Below are 20,825 nucleotides of genomic sequence, written 5' to 3' on the forward strand. Positions count from 1 at the left end.
GGGTGTGCCCGCCCACAAGAGGAGTTCCCATTTTTTTCCTGTTGTTCCCAGTTTTGGTAGGCATTGGGGGGGGCTGTTTTTTCTCTCTGTGCAATGTATACGGTGCACGATTGTTTCGTGTCCACTTATGCAATGTCAGAGAAACTGGCAAATCTCTACAAAGACACTTTTCAAGTCACTAGGTAATCTGCTGAGCTTGGTGAACATATTCTTGTACATTCAACCAAGAAACATGGAAGACGCTCTGCATAGTCCAACTGTTTGGTAGCTTGAGCTTCATGGAGACATCACTGATCTTTTTGATGATTGGAAAAGGGCCAAAGCTTCGAAACGAGAGCTTGGGAGTGTAAGCACATTCATCCCCAGTTTCTGCCCATATTTGGTGTCCCTTTTGGTCCCTTTTCATGGCCCTTGATTGTGGGCTGGCCACCCCTTCTTTAGTATATTTTTCTGGGATTTTTCCTAGGCTGGATGTATTTTTCCCAGTCAGCCAGCTGCACTGTACCCAGTTGGCTAGTTCACCATGTCCAGTCGGCCAGCCCTTCTTACCTATAAATAGGTAGGCTGGCCTCTCACTTTTTCATCTTGCCTAGTCTTTCTTTTTCTCCCTCACTTATGAGAAACTTTCTGTCTCTTGCTTGGGACGGTATCATTTCAGTATATTCAGCATAGTTGCTCCATGTCTCTCTCTCTCACATATTTTTTTTTCCCCCAGAAAGGAGACTTCTATTAAGTATGAAAAGTTTTTACAAAATGGAGATTTCACACCAAAAAAGGTGGAGATCTCAACCAATCAGGAGCCCTGTGCTACCAATAGGGTCCCGAATGAGAGGACGTGAAAAAGATACCAATGTCCCACTCTCTCATAAACTGGCCGCGCTTCCTCTCCGCAGCCCTCGAAGCCATGATGGTGTGAATAATATCACTCCAAATCCTGCAAAGACACTGAGAAACAAGAACGGGAGTACCCTCAATGGCCTCGGTGCATCTAGCCTTCCAGATATTCCAGGTCTAACCTCTGTGCCGGAGGGACAAAGTGTGAAAGTGGCAAATCCTGAAGACAACACTGCCGAGCAACTCCTTGCCTAACCATAATGGCCAAGCTCCTGTCAGTCCCCTCGAATCTTAGCTGAGGCCCAGACTGTGTCAACCAAATGATAGAACCAAAAGAAAGATAGCATCCCTCTTAATCCTACCAAAGAGGTGTGCAATCGCCGACCAAACCCTATGTGCTTCCCTGCATTCCCATAAACAATGGTAAACTGACTCCGAAGCTCCTGCACATCTAGGGCATGGTGGGCAAGCACCAGTAACTGACCTCCACTGATTGGTGGCCAGACCACCATGAAGAGAAACCCAGATAAAGGAGGAAATCTGTGGCTTCCTATAAGAATGCCACAATCTCTGCCAAAAAACCCTCTGAATGTTAGTCGAAATGCCATAAGATTCCCAATGGGGTCTAAGAGCAAGGACACTCTGAATGTGTCCCAAGATAAGATGTCTGGCATTCCGCACCGTATAACTGAAAAAAGGCATGCTTTTCAAGGGGTTACAAGCATCCTTCCACACCCACTCACCGGGGTCCCAATGCAAATGTCTGATAGGGCAGTCACCATACAACCAAAGGCTAACACTCTCTGTGATCATCCCTTGGGGGGGGGGTGGGGGGGTCAACAAAGACGTGCTTCCCTAACCTGCCAACAACTCTGACTGGATGAATCTGGGGGCCCTCAATAAGGTCCTGCACGTCACATCTCTCCAACTGCCATCCATCCTATACAAAAAAAAAGACCGGTACATCATCCTCCCTAGGCAAGGGGAGACCCATAACCTAAAGAGGAACACCTGTCCCAGAAAAAACCCCAAACCAAGAATGATGACGGTCTTCCAAGAAAGATCCAGTAATCCAGTGGTTGGGAATGGCTGCATCAATCTGTGCAATCCTCCGACTAGAGCCTCTCAAATGCTGCGTGAGATCCAATCTCTGTACCTCGGTGAGGCTCTGAAACCTCTTCCAAGCCAACACTGTAGGGCAAAGGGTCTCCCAGCCAGTCCAAAGAATATGCATAGCTGTCCCAAGAGGCCTACCATGCACATCTAAGATCAAGTCATTCCACAGAATGGGCTGCCGGTTAACTTCCTTCGCTGAACACGGGGGGGTGTACCAAAAAACTCCTCAGGCAGTCCCAGGCCCATAGGAGGGACCTAACCAGGGGGGATGAAGGGGAGCGGTGAACTGCATCCGAAAAAATAAAGCGTGAGCTGAGAGTCCAGTCACCTCCGCGAACAACGACACACTTCGTGATCTGCTGCATGAGAAAGTCCTTCCACGGCTCAGTGCTTGGAAGAAAGCCCCTAACAACCAGCTTACACAACAAAGCCTTACATTGCACCTCAGGGTCAATGATATTCAATCCCCCTTCCTGCTTAGGCCTGATAATGGTTTCCCAAGCAACTCTTGCCCTGGTGTGTGCATTTCCATCAAGCCCTGACCAAAGAAAGTTCCGAATAAGGCGAAGAAGCTGGCCAATGCAGCCCTTATGAAAAATCCAGCACGAAGCGATAAACCAAGTCATGGCTAGCAAAACTTGGTTAACCACCAAAGCTCTAGAGGCCAAGTCGAGTTTCCTCCTACTCCAGTGATGAAGTTTGCTTTTAATGCTTAAGAGCACTGGAGCAAACCGTTGTGCAAGGGAGATGTCAACGCCACCTGACAACCAAGGTATCTGGCAGAGCATCCTCTCTCAATCCAAGCAAAACCAACATCTGTACCCCAATCTGCAAGAGGAGAATCACTGATCCAAAAACCAACTGACTTATGTCAATTGATGGTAGCTCCTACTGCCAAACAAAAGGCCTCCAAGGCTGTCCGGAAAGCACATAAACAAGCATGTGAAGCCTCAAGGAACAACGCAGTATCATCTGCTAACTCAGAGTCCAAAAACTCTTCCTCCGTACATAAAGGCAGCCTGAGACCCACAACACCAGGGGTTGCTTATAGCCTCAGCTACAATGAGGTACAGAAAAGGGGCGAGGGGACAGCCCTGCCTCACTGAACGGGAAATCTGAAAATGCTCACCACGCCCCCCACAGGCTAAAACAGTGCTATGAGCCTCCCTGTATAGGCAAGACACAACTCTGATCCAATTTTGGGAAAACCCCATGTGTGCCATAGTGCCCTCCAAAAAATCCCAATCCACTCTATCATAAGCTTTTTCAAAATCAAGCAAAAGAATGGCAAGAGGCTATTGACTAGACTTTGCCCACTCGACAGCTTCCCAAAAAGAAAAGATGTTATCAAATATACTCCTTCCTTGGAGGAACCCATTCTGGGTATCATGGATAGTCCTTTGGAGAATCGGCTGCAACCTTATACTCAAGGCTTTAGCTAAGATTTTATATGCAGATCCAAGGAGGGTGATGGGCCTCCATTGCTTGATGTCAGTCTTGTCCCCACTCTTGGGGATAAGGTGAATCAGCCCCTCCGTGAGGTATGGAGGCATCATACCCGACAACCACATTTCCTGAAGGGCAACAGTGATAGCATCTCCAATATGATCCCAAAAAAGAATAAAGAAGGCGGGAGAAAGACCATCATCCCCTGGGCATGAACCACTAGAAAGAGCATGCAGTGCGTGAAGGAATTCATCCTTCGAGAAAGGGGCATCCAAGGAAGAACACATAGCATCTGAAATGAGCCTGGGCATGCACTCCCAAACTTTCTGCCGTGCCACATCTCTCTGAGGGGAGGGCATCTCTGCAGTCAACAAAGACCGATAAAATTTTGAAGCAATACCCCTCACCTTATCAGGCTCAATTTGAACCTCACCTTGTGAATCTTGCAAGTACCTCACAGAATCCCTGCTATGGGAAGGCCTGTGTGCTGAAAAAAACTCTTTGTTGCATCTGCCACCCATTTGAGTCCAAAAGGCCTCGTTCACATGAAAGGCGAACTCAACCCTCCTGTCCATGGCCAATTGCACCTCTGCTCTAACTGTGGTCAAGAGGTCTGTAATCCAAGTCGCATGTGGATGCTTTTCATGTTCCCTTTGAAGAGCAGCAATTCTACGCCTAATAGCTCTCTCCTTGTCCAGAGCCTCCTTCTTCTTAGACAAGGCAATGCTATGATAATGATGGCTGGTCCTCTCAAGAGCTAGGGCAATATGATGAGGAGGATCAGGACCGTCACAAGATCTCCATAACTCTCTGATCTCAAGGGAGATGTCAGCATCTAGATAAAGAGAGTCAGGGATACGGATACGGGGAGAGGCCGAGCGAAGCCCGAGGCTCCCCGAGACACAAAACAACGGGGTAATGATCGGATTTGGTGGTGCCAGGCATAATAGCAATGGTGCCTCCTCTGTCCAAGGACCAGTCATCCACATAAAACCTATCCAGACGTGCAAAGATGCTCTCATCCCCGCTCCTGCGGTTGTGCCAAGAGAAAGATAAGGAATTTGGCCTTCTCTGGAAGTCATCCTCAGTCCAGCAATCCCTGCCAAAAAAGGAAAGTGTGAACCTCTCCCATGAGGCTCGCTCCAAAGGGTGTAAACCCCCTTCGCGTCCACCCTTCTTGTCAGAAGGTTGCTCAACCATATTAAAATCTCCTCCCACTATCCAATGATCAACTTGGGGAATGACATTTGTAACGGTGTCCCAAAAGGCCACCCTTTCACCCCTCACGTTAGGTGCATAGATGTTCAAGATTCCCAATTTCTGACCCTCATGCATGATCAAGATCCACTGCGCTCTAGCAGGGATGATAACACCATGCCCAATAACATGAGGTATAATAGATGCTGCCACTGAAATACAAACACCCCCTCTAGTCCCAACTGCCGAGGACCAGAAGGTGTGGCCAGAAAGCATCTTACCAGTTTTGCCACACTGAGATCTATCCAATTTGTGTTCCTGCAACAAAAGCACATCCATAGGCCCTCCTGTAACAGCAGGGTGAAGCTGGTCCTTCAGAAGGCGCTTCCTACCACGGGTGGGAAGCCCTCCAAGGCCCTGAACATTCCATGAGACGATTCTCATGGAAGAGAAGAGGGTTTGACCCTTGATCTAAGAAGATCGATGGGCAGCCTGAGGACGCCTCTCATAATGCTGGAGGACGGGAAAATCCACGAGGCAAAGTCCACTGACATGCCCTTGTCCGAGGCCCTGCACCGTGCCTGCATATGTACGAGAAACCTGTTCGCCCTGCGGGGCATCAAGGGCAATGGCATCATGCTGAAAATCCTGCAATACATGATCCCCACTGTGCTCAACATCCTGCATATCGCCCCCTCCAAGTAGAGAGGACTCCACAAAGCCATCCTGATCTGAGATATCATCTCTCTGCAAAGATGCATCAGCTGACACATCCCTCTGACCAGAAACATCATCTATCTGTACATGAACCGAGGAAGCCTTCCCATCAATCGCACGGGCGGGCGTGAGAGACAGCTCGCCACACCTGGCGGACTGAAGGACGAGAAGGAACCAAGGGAGGTGGCGCCTGAGAGGCCCGCTTACGAGACCTCTTGTGACCTCGAGCCCGAGGACAATCTCAAGCAAAGTGACCCTGTTGGTGACAAACCCGGCACTGATCGGGTTTACATGCAATCTCCATACGTTGCTTCAAAGGGCCACAAGGACCCGGAAGCAAAACATAGTCCTCAAAGAGCTCAATGTCACGGGCAAGAACCATGACCCTGGGGACAGCATCCACCGAGGCAGTGACCACCGGGGCAGAAGATGTCGGCAAGGCGTGAAGGGGGGGCACTTGAAGAACAAGCCCAAAGGCAGACCCGATGGCCTCTAACATAGGCCAATATGCGCGAGGAAGACCTGTTTTGAGAGCAATCGGGAAACGGTTCCGGTCTTCCTCAACAGGGTCAAAATAGCTGGAGTAGGGAAGAAAGAATATCTTCCTCGGGCCCAATGGCAAAGGGCTGCCCTTCAAAACCTCTATGAGGCTGCGTCCTTAGAATCAAAATCCACTTGGAAGAAACCTCTTCCAAGCAACCTGACATCTCGAAAGTGTAGAGCGAGGTTGGAGGGCAAAGCCGCCAAGACCCAATCCCGAGACTGGAGACGGGACGGGTGAGATCCAAAGATTCTGGAGCCATGATGCTAATTGAGGAAAAAGGCCGACTTGAACCTGGATGAGGAGCAATCCGAACCAAGGGGGAGGCGTTGAGGCGGAGCTCTCTCTCTCTTTTGCACTCTCTGCTCAGCACACTCTAGTGCTTATTTGCTTCCACCCTGTGCACTCATTCATGGTATCATCGCTCCTGGTTCAGCGATTCTCTCTGCTGCACAAGATTGTGCCCTATCTACAGCCCCTTCACCTTTGCGTTTTTCTCATATTTGCAGCCCTGTGGATGCTGCGTTTTCTGGACAGTTGCTGCTGATTGCTTTCCCTTAACTTGGCTTCATCGCTTACAGCCTAAAGGTATTTTTTTTATCAGCGTTTTTCTCTACTTGGATTCTGGAACCAGTCGGCCTGTATTTTCAGGATTGCAGCCCCTCTTTGGCTGTGTTTTCCTCTCCTTCCGAGATTGTGCATATTTCCGAGATTGAGCCCAAGCTCTTGTGATGGCTGCCCCGACTACACTTCATATGTTCTCTGAGTCTACAAAGTTGGATGGTTCCAACTACACTTTGTGGAAGGTGAAGGTGAAATCAGCCTTGCGTGGCGTGGATCTCTAGGATTGGCTTGTTACACCTGCCAATGCTACCCCTCCCACCCTTGCTTCCGATGGTGTGACTCAGGCACAGATTGATATTTGGCAAGCAAATGATCGTCGTAATTGTCAAGATTTTGTTCTCTCTCATGTGCGTACAACAGATGCTGCACATGAAGTTTGGAAAGCATTTGCAGATCTCTACGAGATTAAGTCTCCAGGTCGGATTTTGGCGTTGGAAAAGCAGCTTTTTAACTTGTCAGTTTCTGCCTTTCCATCTTTATCTGCTTTCATCTCGAAGATGAAAGATCTTCGAGACGAGCTTGTTGTTTGTGGCAAGGATATCTCCACAGCGAATATGGCTATTCGGCTTCTCTCCAAGCTTCCAGAGAGGTTTGATACTTATTTTCAGTCTCTTGTTTCTTCTCCTCGTCCTATTCCAGTTACTTGGGAGGAAGTTCTCCCCTCCATTAGGCAAATTGAGTCTCGCTTTGAGGAGAGGACTAGCACCTCTGGTGGTTCTAATGGAGCTTTGGTTGCACGAGATAAAGGGAAGAATCAATAGAAGAAAGAAAAAGGGGGTTCTGACAAGAACTCCAAGGATAACGACAAAGATAAAGACAAAGACAAAAGCAGATCTTCTAAAAACAAGGACATTGAGTGTCATTATTGTGGCAAGAAGGGTCATAAATCACCCCAATGTCACAAGAAGAAGTGGGATGAAGAAGCAAAGAACTCTTCCTCTACAACAATGTCTCAGACCAAGAAGGATGATGGTATTCTTCTATTAGTAGGTTGTAACACGCGGAAGCTCTGGGAGTCTTCTTTCAGCCCTAAACACTCTTGGAAACCATCTGATGCAAAACGCAGATATAGAGAGTAGAGAGAGAGAGATGTGCTGGAAATTCAGTATATTCATATTGTACAAAAAGGTACCCTAATCTACAGCCATAGGCTGCCTTACATAAAAGATGGTAAATACCAAATTAGTCCTGCTATTGGGACCCACTCCCTAGTGGAGTGAATGGTTCCAACTATGGGCACACTTGGCCTTTTATAGGGTTCTTGGGCAATGTAGGAGCTGGTGCTGTCGGACCAGTCGACTGGGCCTGAAATTCACACATCGTTGGTCGGGCTGCGTTTCTCCATGGATTGAGGTGCCTGCTGTAGCCGACGTCATCTGGTACAGCCGACATTCATTGCCCTCCTTGCAGCCGACAGCACCTTCTGGTTCTTCTCCAAGCCTTGCTTCAATCTACACTGCCAAAAGTGCTTTGTGCTCCATCATCCTGGTTCTACCTGGTTCATACTCTTTATCTGGCTGCCTCTTCTGGACCAGCATCGGTGAATGTCCATGGCATCTTTCATGCACATGACATCCCCCTCTGCTAAACTTGATGACGGGATTCCAACCTGTTCTTGGATGACTGTCATCATCCCAATCTTTTCCCGAAGTCCCTCTGTCATCCATCCATCTCTGGCAACCCTTTTCTCTGAAAACCCGGCCCGGTCTCCAAAACCACTCTGACTCTGAATAATATCTATGCATTTGGTCCATCCAATCCCCAATCTGTTCTTGCCCTGACTCTGAACACTGTCTTGGTCTTCATTCCTGAGAAATGAGTCTGGCACTCTCACTCCACCCCTTGGAGGATAATCCTCCCTTGGGACCGTTGCCCGAGAACCTATCTGGCTCACAGGACTGCCATCCCCTTTGGCTTTGTGGAACACCACCAACAAACCTCCTGGGAGTTCTTCCCAATCTGTGTTCCTTGCCTTGGGCTTCGTATCCGTGTACTTTCCCTGTACCTTGGACCTGTACACCATCATATGGGACTGAATCAGTGTTTAGCTTTGCTGAGCCTGATGCTCTGATACCAATGTAACATGCGGAAGCTCTGGGAGTCTTCTCTCAGTCCTAAACACTCTTGGAAACCATCTGATGCAAAATGCAGATATAGAGAGAGAGTAGAGACAGAGAGAGATGTGCTGGAAATTCAGTATATTCATATGGTACAAAAAGGTACCCTAATCTACAGCCATAGGCTGCCTTACATAAAAGGTGGTAAACACCAAATCAGTCCTACTATTGGGACCCACTCCCTAGTGGAGTGAATGGTTCCAACTATGGGCACACTTGGCCTTTTATAGGGTTCTTGGGCAATGTAGGAGCTGGCCGATTGCTGTCGGACCAGCCGACTGGGCCTGAAATTCACACATCGCTGGTCGGGCTGTGTTTCTCCATGGACTGAGGTGCCTGCTGCAGCCGACATCATCTGGTACAGCCGACATTGCCCTCCTTGCAGCCGACATTGCCCTCCTTGCAGCCGACAGCACTTTCTGGTTCTTCTTCAAGCCTTGCTTAAATCTACACTGCCAAAAGTGCTTTGTGCTCCATCATCCTGGTTCTACCTGGTTCATACTCTTTATCTGGCTGCCTCTTTTGGACCAGCATTGGTGAATGTCCATGGCATCTTTCATGCACATGACACAGGTACTCGTCGTGTACTTGCTCTTGTGACTTCTCAGTCGTGGTCGTGGATTGTGGATAGCGGTGATACTGCTCACATGACACCCCATCGAGATTGGTTCGAGGACTTCACTGCGAGGACAGGCGAGATCACTTTGGGTGATTCTTCTTCCGTGCCAGTGCATGAACATGGCACCATCCCCATCTTCCGCTCCTCCGAGGACAAGAGGTACTTCTCTGACGTTCTGTACATTCCAGATTTGGCATTTAACCTTTTGTCAATGAGTGCTCTTACAGCTCAAGGTGTGGAGGTGATCTTTTCTCGTTATGAGATTACCATTCGTGATAAGGAGACTGGTAGCATCTTGGCTCAGGGAGTCCAAGATAGTGGTCTCTACATTCAAAACAAGTCTCCTCTGCTCTTCTAGATAAAACTCCATATGAGGCATTCCATGGTGAGAAGCCCTCTGTTGTTCATTTCCGAGTATTTGGTTGTTCGGCGTATGTACATGTGCCTAAGGAGCATCGCTCCAAGTTGGACTCGAAGTCTCAACGCATGACTTTTCTCGGATACAGCACTGTGTCCAAGGCATATCGTCTTTATGATCAACAAGCCAACAAAGTTGTTGTGAGCCGTGATGTGGTGTTCGACGAGACTCCTACATCTTCTGAGGGGGGTGGTAAGCTTCTTCTTTCTCCACCTCCTCCTCCTCCTCCATTTGCTTTTCTGTTACACCTCTAGCTGTGGATTCTTAGTCAGATGATGATGACTCTGCTCCTCCTCTAGCGAGTTTGAGCAGATCTGTGCGTGGATGGTATTTTCAGACAATTTGTGATTCTGGGTTACGTGAGCTTCCTTCTGCTCCTGCGCCTGGCTCTCTTAGGCGATCTTCCAAAGTTCCAAGGAAACAAATTCATGAGGGCAACATGTTTGTTAACTATGCTCTTATGTCCTCTATCATTCATGGTCCTTCTGATCCCTCTTCTGTGGACGAGGCTCTTTCACATGAGCCTTGGCATCGTGCTGTGCGGCAGAGCTGGATGCTATTGAACGGAATGGCACTTGGATTTTGTTGCCTAGGCCACTGTAGCGTAAGGTGATTGGTGTGCGTTGGATCTTCAAATCGAAGTTCCGAGCTCATGGAAGCTTGGACAAGCACGAGGCGAGGTTGGTTGCCAAGGGTTATGCTCAGCGCCCTAGGGTCGACTTCGATGAGACCTTTGCTCCGACGGCTTGGATGACTACCATTCGCACCATTCTTGCTCTTGTAGGACATCATAGATGGCCCGTATTCCAGATGGATGTCAAATCGGCTTTCCTGAATGGAGAGCTTACACAGGAGGTTTACGTTGATCAGCCGCCGCAAACAAGATCAAGTGTACTGGCTAAAGAAAGCTTTATATGGTCTAAAGCAGGCTCTGTGGGCTTGGTACCAGCGGATTGATGAGTTCTTTCAGAAGCTCAGCCTACGTCGTTATCATTGTGGTCTATGTTGATGACCTCATCTTTATAGGTTCTTATTCTATGAGGATCCGTTCAATCATGGATGCTTTGGAGACAGAGTTTGAGATGATGGATCTTGGCCTTCTGCATTATTTTCTTGGCTTTGAGATTTGGTAGACCCCGAAGGGCATTTTCTTCTCTCAGCAAAAGTACACACGAGAGATTCTTGACAGATTTTAGATGACTGGATGCAAACCAGTATCTTCTCCTATGGATACTAGTGAGAAGCTTTCTCTTCTTGATGCTTCAGAGTTCTTCGGTACTTGCATGGCACTTTGGACTTAGGCATCTTCTATGGCCAAGGATGCACTCTTCTTGGATGGTGTGATTCAGATTGGGCTGGAGATCGAGATACTCGACGTTCGACCACCGATTGTGTTTTTTCACTTGGGTCTGGAGCCATTTCATGGAGCAATAAAAAGCAACCTAGTGGCGCTTTTCTCTACGGAGGCGGAGTATCATGCGGTTTGTTATGTTGCATGTGAGGCGATTTGGTTGCGGAGATTATTGGAGGAGCTTGGCTGTCCTCCTACCGGATCTACTCTTCTTTGGTGTGACAATGAGAGTTGCATCGCCATCGCCAAGAACTTTGTGTTTCATGCTCGTACGAAACACATTGAGATACAGTATCACTATGTTCGTGAACGGGTTCTTGCTGGAGATTTGCGTTTGGAGTATTGTCCTTCAACGGAGAATGCAATAGATTTGTTCACCAAGCCGGTTTCTAAGGCTGCCTTGGCTCCTCATCTTCGGCTTCTCAGAGTATGTTCAGCATCTAGTGCTGAGAGGGGGTGTTAGCACATTCATCCCCAGTTTTTGCCCATATTTGGTGTCCCTTTTGGTCCCTTTTCATGGCCCTTGATTGTGGGCTGGCCACCCCTTCTTTTGTATATTTTTTGGGATTTTTCCCAGGCTGGATGTATTTTTCCTAGTCGGCCAGCTGCATTGTAGTCTGTACCCAGTCGGCCAGTTCACCATGTCCAATCGGCCAGCCCCTCTTACCTATAAATAGGTGGGCTGGCCTCTCACTTTTTCATCTTGCCTAGTCTTTCTTTTGCTCCCTCACTTATGAGACACTTTGTCTCTTGCTTGGGACTGTATCATTTCAGTATATTCAGCATAGTTGCTCCATATCTCTCTCTCTCTTGCACTCTTTGCTCAGCACACTCTAGCAAGCTCTGATACCAATGTGACATGCGGAGGATTGATCGTAGTAAAACAACCTTGGACTAATACTAAACTTCACTTAATGATACTTAAGAGATAGACAATGGTGTCCATGCACTGCAATGCAGCTATATTAAATGGATGGTTACAATAAAGATCTATGGATAGATCTAGGATGCTGTACTAAATGAGAGAGATATGCTGAATGCTGATGGTGAATGACTGTTCCTTTCATAGATCTATCCTAGATCTATGGATAGACCATAGATCTAGGATGCTGAATGTTGATGGATAGATCTATGAATATCCTTCTTAGAATGAGAGAGATATGTTGAGTGCTGATGGTGAATGACTGTTCCTTTCTCCATTGCTAAGGTCCACCCTTTGGATGCCGGCTTTCCTCTATGTAGGAGGCAGGAGCTGATGACTGAAATGATGAGATTCTATTTATACGAATGCTATGCTGTTGGTCGAGTACTGTACAGCAGCCGGCCAGATGTCTGGACTTCACGACTACATTAAATGCACATAATCCTGTTGTCGGCTACTGATAAATGTTGTCGGCTGCCATTAATGCTCACGACCTGAGGTGATAAATGCTCTAGATGCCCTTAATGCTTTACGTGCTGCTGTTGGGGCTGTAACAGTTCCATACGCATGCTCATGCTGTGATATATGCCGTAAATGCTTGGATAAAATGGATTAATGCTTAAATGTCCTGCTTAATGCTTATGGATGTTAAGAATGCCATGTCACTTGTACACCTACTGGGTGTGCACGTGACATAAGTTGGGTCACAACCTGAAGCTCTAATACCAATGTAGCATGCGATAGGTTGACTGTTGTGACACAACAAAGCCTTCTTTGAACCTGTGAGTTTATGCAATCCACTTTACTTAAGAGAGAAGAGTTGAGAGAGAAGATAGAGTTGACACCATATTGGGTCCCAATTACCCAAGAGGGCCCCCCTTGCAAGCAGGAATATTTGCTTGTATTAATTTGGAGAACTTGTACAATGATGTGAATGATGACTTTGGACTAGCCAATGCAAGGACAGGTAAGATCGAACGCTGGCTAAACCATATGCTGACCCATTAGCACTGTAGAACACTCTATGAACCCATTTATGCAAGTCCAATCTGCTAAGGATGTGCACATTTGCTGGCTGAAGACTAGAGGATCTTCTATGCTGCCTAGGGGATGAAGCATACCTATACCATACAGCACTCAAGGTTGGAATCAGAGTTACCTTTTTGGCCAACACATGGAAATGTAGATTCATGACATTAAGACCTCCATGTGATTCAGGCGAACATATATACTGATATTTGAGGAGCCTCAAACCTTTCTTAATGGGCTTTGTTTTCCAAAATAGCTCCATGGCTTCCATAATGTAAAAGTGTAAATCCACCTGTCACCTGTTGATCGATGGAAAAAACTGAACATATCCCATAATGATTGGACTATGTGCAATCGTACATGCAGCGGCCAAGTAGACGATTTCCAATATTTAAATTTGGATTTGAGTCTTTGGAGCACCCAATCACATGCTTGTTTACTAATACCATTTCCTACACTTCGAGAACCACCAATTGTGAACCCAAGCAGTATTGACCATGTAAAGAATGGGACTTTTCAAATCATCCCAAAAAGATTGGAAGAATTCAAGTGTCAAACCATCCCAACCGGGGGCTTTCCAACTGCCCCACACATGTGTACACACACGTGTGCTAGAAGGGGATGGGCGGCGAGCACAGGAAGAGCAAGTCAAAGCCAGGGCGAACGGCTCATGTAGCACACACGCAGATGTCTGTGTGGTCGCACACGGCGACAATGGAGTGACACAAACGTACGGCAGGTCCTCTCACATACACACATTTTTTTATGTTTTGTAAAAACCAGTCCTCTATTACCAAAAAACAATATACATGGGGGGAATGTACTTTAAAGAGAAGTCATCCAAGTAGAAGGCTAAAAACAGTAGAAGAAGACTTCAAACTGTGGGATGTCAATAGCCTCCAATTGTCAACAGTCATGTAGGGACTGGCGAAGGTTGGCACGAAAGAAAGCATAAGAATCCAGAGAAGGCTGTCGAAACATAGCATGATTCCGAGCCTTCCAAATAGCCTAGAGTGCCCAATATCTCATCCAAATGATGAAAGTGTCAAATCCATACACACAAACACACATGCTGAGGCCAGACCAACACCGGGAAAAGCTCATTACCCAAGCCCTACCACCAGAGCCCATCCTCCAGGTGTTAGGCTTAACATAAAAAAGAGGGGTGTCAAATTTCATGGAACCTTGCATACACAAACATACTCCTGGAGAAACATTGGGACTGGAATTTTTTCAATCTCTACTCTAGACTTTACAACAAGAAACATGCATGTTCGAGTGGGGGTAATACCACTGCCTAATCAGTGGTCAGGACGAGTTATGTCTCCTTAGGGGTTTGACAATATCCTGTATAATATGTTTATAAGGGAGGGAGGGAGGCAACAGCTAATCAAAACACTCTGATTTGATTCACCTTATTCAATGAGTTTTTGACTAGATAAACATTGAACCTTAATGTCCCTCTTGAATTTATGCCTGCCCATGTCCTGTCCAAGGAAGATGCTTGGCCATATGTGCTTTCCTCATGCGCACTTGCTAGCAGTTTACTAGATCTACAACCTTTTCGGACACTCTGAAGTGTGTTAAGGAGTTGAATAGCTCAGCTGCATCAAATGGCTTTGAGAAAATCTTGCTTTTTTGCTGTAGGCTGGAAAACTTCGTGTGTAAGCAGCCTAAATCATGTATCTACTCAATGAGACCCTTGATTGGATGCCCATAATGCATATGTTTGGTGAAGGTCAACAAAGGTCCACCCAGGTATCTTGCGGGTGGGTGGAAACGTCTCTTAATCCCTTTTCTTCCATTAAACAATAAAGAGGTACATATAAGCTTCATTTCCATGGGAAATGCATGATGAACAGAACCAATTATGTGAATGGTATCTATAAACGACATCTGAAGGTAATGTCCAAGTTGGGCTATTTATAGCTATTTTAAGAACGGATGCACTCAAGTCTGTTTAGCTCTACCTTGACTCGTTTCACAACCTGTGTTTTGATATTCTTAAATATATGTTTATAGGTTGATGGAAAGACCATAAAAGCTCAAATTTGGGACACTGCAGGCCAGGAGAGGTACAGAGCCATTACAAGTGCATATTACAGAGGAGCTGTTGGTGCCCTCCTAGTATATGATATCACAAAGCAAGCCAGTCATGACCACGTTGCAAAATGGCTAAAGGAAGTTAGAGACCATGCGGATGCAAGCATTGTGATCTTGCTGGTCGGAAACAAATCTGATCTAGTGCATTTGAGGGCTATCTCAGCAGAAGATGCCAAGGTATTTGCAGAGAAGGAAGGGCTTTTTTTTGTTGAAACTTCTGCATTGAATGCTTCCAATGTGGAAACAGCATTTCAGACCTTATTGACTGAAATTTACCATATAGTAAGTAAAAAGGCACTGTCTCTAGAGGAAGACGCTGTTTCAGTGGGTCCCAAAGAAGGTAAAGCAATTCTTGTTGGGGATGCACAAGCTGGCAGAAAGAAAGGGGGCTGTTGTTTCTAATTTGTAACATTTCAGCTATTATGTGAAAGCATCCTTTGTCTGAAGGCACTTAATGGTGAGAGCAAGTTTTAGAGAGCTCAAGCCTCACATCATCATTTCTTTGAGAACACCAATAGTGGTGTTAAGTGATTTGGTTTTTCAGATATAAATATATAAATATATACATACATACACATCATCATTTCTTTGAGAACACCAATAGTGGTGTTAAGTGATTTGGTTTTTCAGATATAAATATATACTTAACACCAATAGTGGTGTTAAGTGATTTGGTTTTTCAGATATAAATATATAAATATATACATACATACACATATATATGGACTTATAAACACTTCGGTTCTAGAGTGACTGATTTGATGCAATTCTCTTCACATCAAATTTTTGGAATTAATATTGCAAACTGGGTGATTTTGAGTGGATTTGTTGACATCCTACATTGTATAATGGATCACATTATTTTTTTAACCTTTTTTTTTAGTGGGGGTGGGGGGGTTGTGTATATAGCTTTGACATGTTTCATATCAAATCTCATCTTAACTTCTTGAAGTCAGCCTTTGTCTTCCTTCATCCTAGGGCCACTTCAGCCATCTTATAGATAGATGCAAGCCACGTAATGACATTTGAGTCTTGGTCCGGACTAACTTAAGAGTTTAAGTCCCATTCATGATGTAATAATTGCGACGAGACCTTTTGGCTTGCCATTGCAAAAGGCAAGTCCTTTTGATTGCTAAAAAGACAAAAATATTTATTTCGATATTTTCTTCTCCTTTTTCCTCCTCCTCCTTCTCTGTCTCTCAGATTAAATGGGGTGTGGAGACTCGTTTTGTGTGCATGGGCTTGACTAGGCTTGGCTTCAAGGTGTTGCACATTGTAGTATGTTAATTTTCATATGAGACATCAACCTATGCACGGGATAATCTTCATTTGCACCTCAACAAGGAACATTCTCTTGGTGGTTGACTTCAATGAGTAGACAATTGGATGCAAGTCCACATGTATATGATTTCTATACAAAATTAAGATATTGAAACAACCTAATCATGGAAATCCAAGTTCCAAAATCCATCTACATTGAAGCTGATTTCCACACAAAACTAAGATATTGAAACCTAATCATGGAAATCCAAGTTCCAAAATCCATCTACATTGAAGCTCATTCTGGACTTATTCTTTCTTCTTGCACACACCTTGTAAGAGCTAGATTAGGGTCCTAGGATTGGGTCTTATGTTGGATAATCACAGGTAGCTATAGGCACTATTGAGCCCTATTTTGGGTCGAAGAGTGGGAATAGGTCTCCTAATCATTGTCACCATCACTATCACAATTCTCACACAAAGTATTGAAATATGTTCAATGTAAGACTGAAGATCCTCATTATCCCCAATCAAGGAAGGAGTTTCAATAAGGTACTATAAGTGATTCATTACTCATTTCCATATCCTAGTGGTTCCCTTACATGGAGCCCTAAGAAGGAAGAGTTTTGATTTCCTCTATCTTGCCAAATTGCTTGTTGCTCACTCATAAGAGACGCTATAACTCTCATAAGTGAGGGAGCAAAATATGTACAAGACTGAATGAGAAATGAGAGGCTAGCACCACCTATTCATAGGTGAGATATGCTGGCCGACTGGGAATGCATATGCTGGCCGATTATGTGTTGTCCGACTGGTAAAATACCAAAACAGCTGGAAAAAATCCCAAATAAATATGGAAAAAAGGGGTGGCTAGCCCACAATCAAGGGCCATACAAAAGGGACCAAATGGGCACTAGAAATGGGCAAAAACTGGGGATGAATGTGCTTACACTTCAAAGGATGCTCATTGGAGTGTAACAAAGAGGAATCTTTCCAAATGCCTCAATATGGGACAATGATTTTTAAGATTTCAAGTATTGTTAACCCATCCAATGGGTTGACAAATAATCCTAAAGTCTAATAAGTCATGATAAAGATATTACAAGTTTCTAATTATGAGATGGATGGTTTCCCGTTCTTGAATTTTGGGCATGCAATATGAATAAGTGATAAGTTTATTTTTCTCATAATGAAGATAATCTCCTTAGTGCCAATCAATTTCTTACTCTATTCTTGTTTCTCATGTGCATGTGCATGTGTTGTTAGTGATTGAGAGTGAGAGTGTTAGAGATTTTTGGGGTTCGTGCATCTTGCTTGATTATGAGAGTTATATAGGAGTTGAGAGGAATGATTCCCAGTGCAAGTGTGTGGAACTCTGTGGTGCGACAACATGGAGAGGACCTAAAGCATTGAAGCAATGATAGGTGTTTTGAACTTTGGAGATTATCTTGGTTTGGAATCTTGATGACAATTATTTCCTTGTTCTTCTTGTCTTGTGTCTAAGAGGGAATATAATTGGAATTAAGAATTTTGGTAGTATTTCCAAGAAACAATGTTTTTTCCTTCCATTCTTACACCCCCTCTACTTGCTATTAGTTTTATTTTCCCATTGCCGTTTCCATATTTGGGTTGATGTGGATTGACGAACAACTTGCTCAATTAATAACTTTTATATCGTTTATCCTTGTGCAATGATTTCTTTGTACAATCATTGACTTAGTTCAAGGGGTGTGTTTTGTACAAATGGCCATGGCAATTCAACGAAAAATGGAATCATGTTGCATGCCATGCAAGCATGTCATTGGTGCTTCTTCTAATTTTAGCTTGTTTTCAAAAAAAAATCTTGGGAGCTTACACTTTTTGATGAGGATGTCGTAGACAAACATGCATGGTGATTCCCTTAAGGTGGCATGGGGGTCATGCATGAGCTGATCACATATAGTAGGATTTCCCATTGGCCCCATGAGACAACCTTACTTCTTGTTTGTATGGGGGCGGTTCTAGTGTGGTGAATCATTTGTGGTGTCTTGCTCTTATGTCATATATCCAAGATTTCCCTATCCCATGGCCACCCATAGGAGCCAACCATACTTAACTCGCTTTGACTATTTTTTGCTTTTGCCTGTTTTGACATTCATTCTTGTTTCCATTCAGAATGGACCAATTGCCTATACAAGGGTCAAGTAATCTTGGCAATGCAAGTATGAACGATTGGTCCATTCAAAATGGAGGGGAATGTGAATATATCCTGCAATTCACATGGACACATCCCTCATCAAATCCATCGGCTTCACTATTCCTTGTGGCTAACTATATGGCAATGTCCGTGCTTTCCAAAAGTGGTCCTCCCACCATCTAGGATATGGCGAAGATGTGTGGGAAGTGTTTGTATTCCAATGAAGGTTTTCCTTCGAAGGCATCATTCTCCATACATTTTTTCACCTTGCGATTCCAACTCTCCAAAAAGCATAGTACTCCCTCTTCATTCTTTGTATCTTTATCCATCCATTGCGTCGATAGTCTTCATAGCTCCGATTTGTTTCTAATCAAGACCCTCAAGAGAATATAAATTAGCAAGCCTATGAGCAAGAGTAAGGTTGATGTGCTTTTAGTTTCATGCTCAACCCTTCCCATGGTGAGTATACATTAGCTGGTAGAATGTGGCTTGTGAGATAGCTAGCTCAAATTCACAAGGGTTTGCAAATTACAATATCTTAATTAGATTTTCTTCCATCTCTAGAGATGGCTTTTGAGGCACCATCTTGAGATCCATCTCCTTGAGGATTTGCACCTTAATCTTTAGATGTTTGTGCTTTTCTAATGCCAATTTATAATATTTGTCATGAATTGTTCTAGTGTTTACCAACTCTTTAGACATATCACACATGTTGGCAAAGTCATCTTCTCCTAATGAATCCATGAGTGCCTTTTTAGTACTTCTTTCTTGTCTCTTGATGAGAAGAGCAGTTCCTTTCTCCTCTACTAAGGCTTAACCCTTATCTTCTTCACCTTAATCTTGATCTTCTACACAGGTTTGCTCCTCATGTTTTGCTTGAGAGTGAGTGATTTCCAAGCATTCCACTTCTTTCTTGGGTTCATCTTCAACCTTCTTGAGCTCTACTACCTACTGGAAATTGTCTCTTGCGTGTTGACTACACCCATCAAGTTGAGAATAGAAGAGTAGCTCCTTTCTCCTCCTCTAAGGCTTAACTCTTATTTATTCACCTCAATCTTGATCTTCTACCCAAGTTTTCTCCTCGGGTTGTGCCTAAAAGTGAGTGACTTCCAAATATTACACCTCTTGCTTGGATTTTCTTGCTTGGGTTTTCTTCAACCTTCTCGCTCTTTACTACCTACTGGAACATTGGCTCTTGCTTGGTGTCTACACCACCCATCAAGTTGAGAAGGGTAGAAAACCCTAGCCTTGATGCAAGGGTTGTGAGATAGTACGAGATGATACACCCCTTAGCTCTTTATATCTACTTTTCCTCTTGTGGGTGCTTTAAATTATTTTCTATATGTGGAATACTTCTTTGAAATTTCTAGCTTCATGGTGCTTGTGATTGTCTTGGTCATCATTTGAGCTTTTACAAGTTGATCTTGCATGGTGGAAAGTGGCATCTAGTTGAGGTTTGAGGTTTTTATAAATATGAAAAGCCCTCATAGACTTACCTTGACTAGATAAGCATCTCCTTTACTAAAATTTCTTATTGAGTAGAGTGTGGCTTGGATACAGAAGTGAGTGAAGCTAGGAAGATAAGCATAGAAGAGAAAAAAACAAGATAGGTTGAGTAGTGGAATCATGAGAAGTCTTGTAGGTGTCTATGGTTAAAAAATCTTGCATTGAATCTTCCCTTATATAGTTTGGAAAATGAGTAAGTACAAAGAGGCATGGTTCTTGTGGAAGAAGAGAGGAGGAAAGTAGAGCAGACTATTGGATTTGGCTTCCACCATGGCTTATGTGAACAGATTTGATTTCACTTTCTCTCTTCCACTTCACTTCATTTTATCTCTTCCACTTCACTTCGTTTCATCACTTCCACACTTCACTTCGTTTCATCACTTCCACACTTCACTTCATTTCATCACTTCTACTTCACATCATCACACGTCACTTCAACTCATGTCATACCATCTCACTTCAACTCATGCCACACCATCTCACTTCACTTCTCCTTGTGCCATGTCGTCTTACTTTGCTTCTATCTTCTTGTACCATGTCATTTTAATTACGATCACTTCACCTCACTCTACTTTGTGCTACCTTATTACACTTCACCTTGTTCATTCACTTGAGTTGCAAGGCAAGGGATATGTAAATTGTGTTGAGATTTGACCCTGGATTCACCAAAAGGCAATAAGCACTTGTCAATTGGAGTAGGTAGGTGGAGATGAAAGACTCCCAATAGATGGATTCAATTAGAGTAGGTAGGTGGAGAAGAGTAGATGAGTGCACAAAGCAGGTAGATGGATTCAATTGGAGTAGTTAGGTAGATGGATTCAATTGGAGTAGTTAGGTGGAGAAGAGGAG

General features: G+C 44.6%; 1 protein-coding gene across 1 annotated transcript in view; it reads left to right on the forward strand.

The window, feature by feature from the left end:
* The window catches only part of LOC147622003 (ras-related protein Rab2BV-like), a 53,149-nt gene extending 37,543 nt beyond the window's left edge, over positions 1-15,606 (forward strand). Inside the window, exon 2 of the mRNA XM_086823044.1 lies at positions 14,954-15,606. Within this exon, the coding sequence (XP_086679170.1) occupies positions 14,954-15,436 (483 nt within the window). The 3' untranslated portion in view covers positions 15,437-15,606. The remainder of the gene's footprint in view (positions 1-14,953) is intronic.
* The last annotated feature ends 5,219 nt before the right edge of the window (positions 15,607-20,825 follow it).

Source organism: Cibotium barometz, chromosome 29 (assembly GCF_041138505.1).
Source record: "Cibotium barometz isolate CiBa-2024 chromosome 29, ASM4113850v1, whole genome shotgun sequence".
In the NCBI taxonomy this organism is placed as follows: domain Eukaryota; kingdom Viridiplantae; phylum Streptophyta; class Polypodiopsida; order Cyatheales; family Cibotiaceae; genus Cibotium; species Cibotium barometz.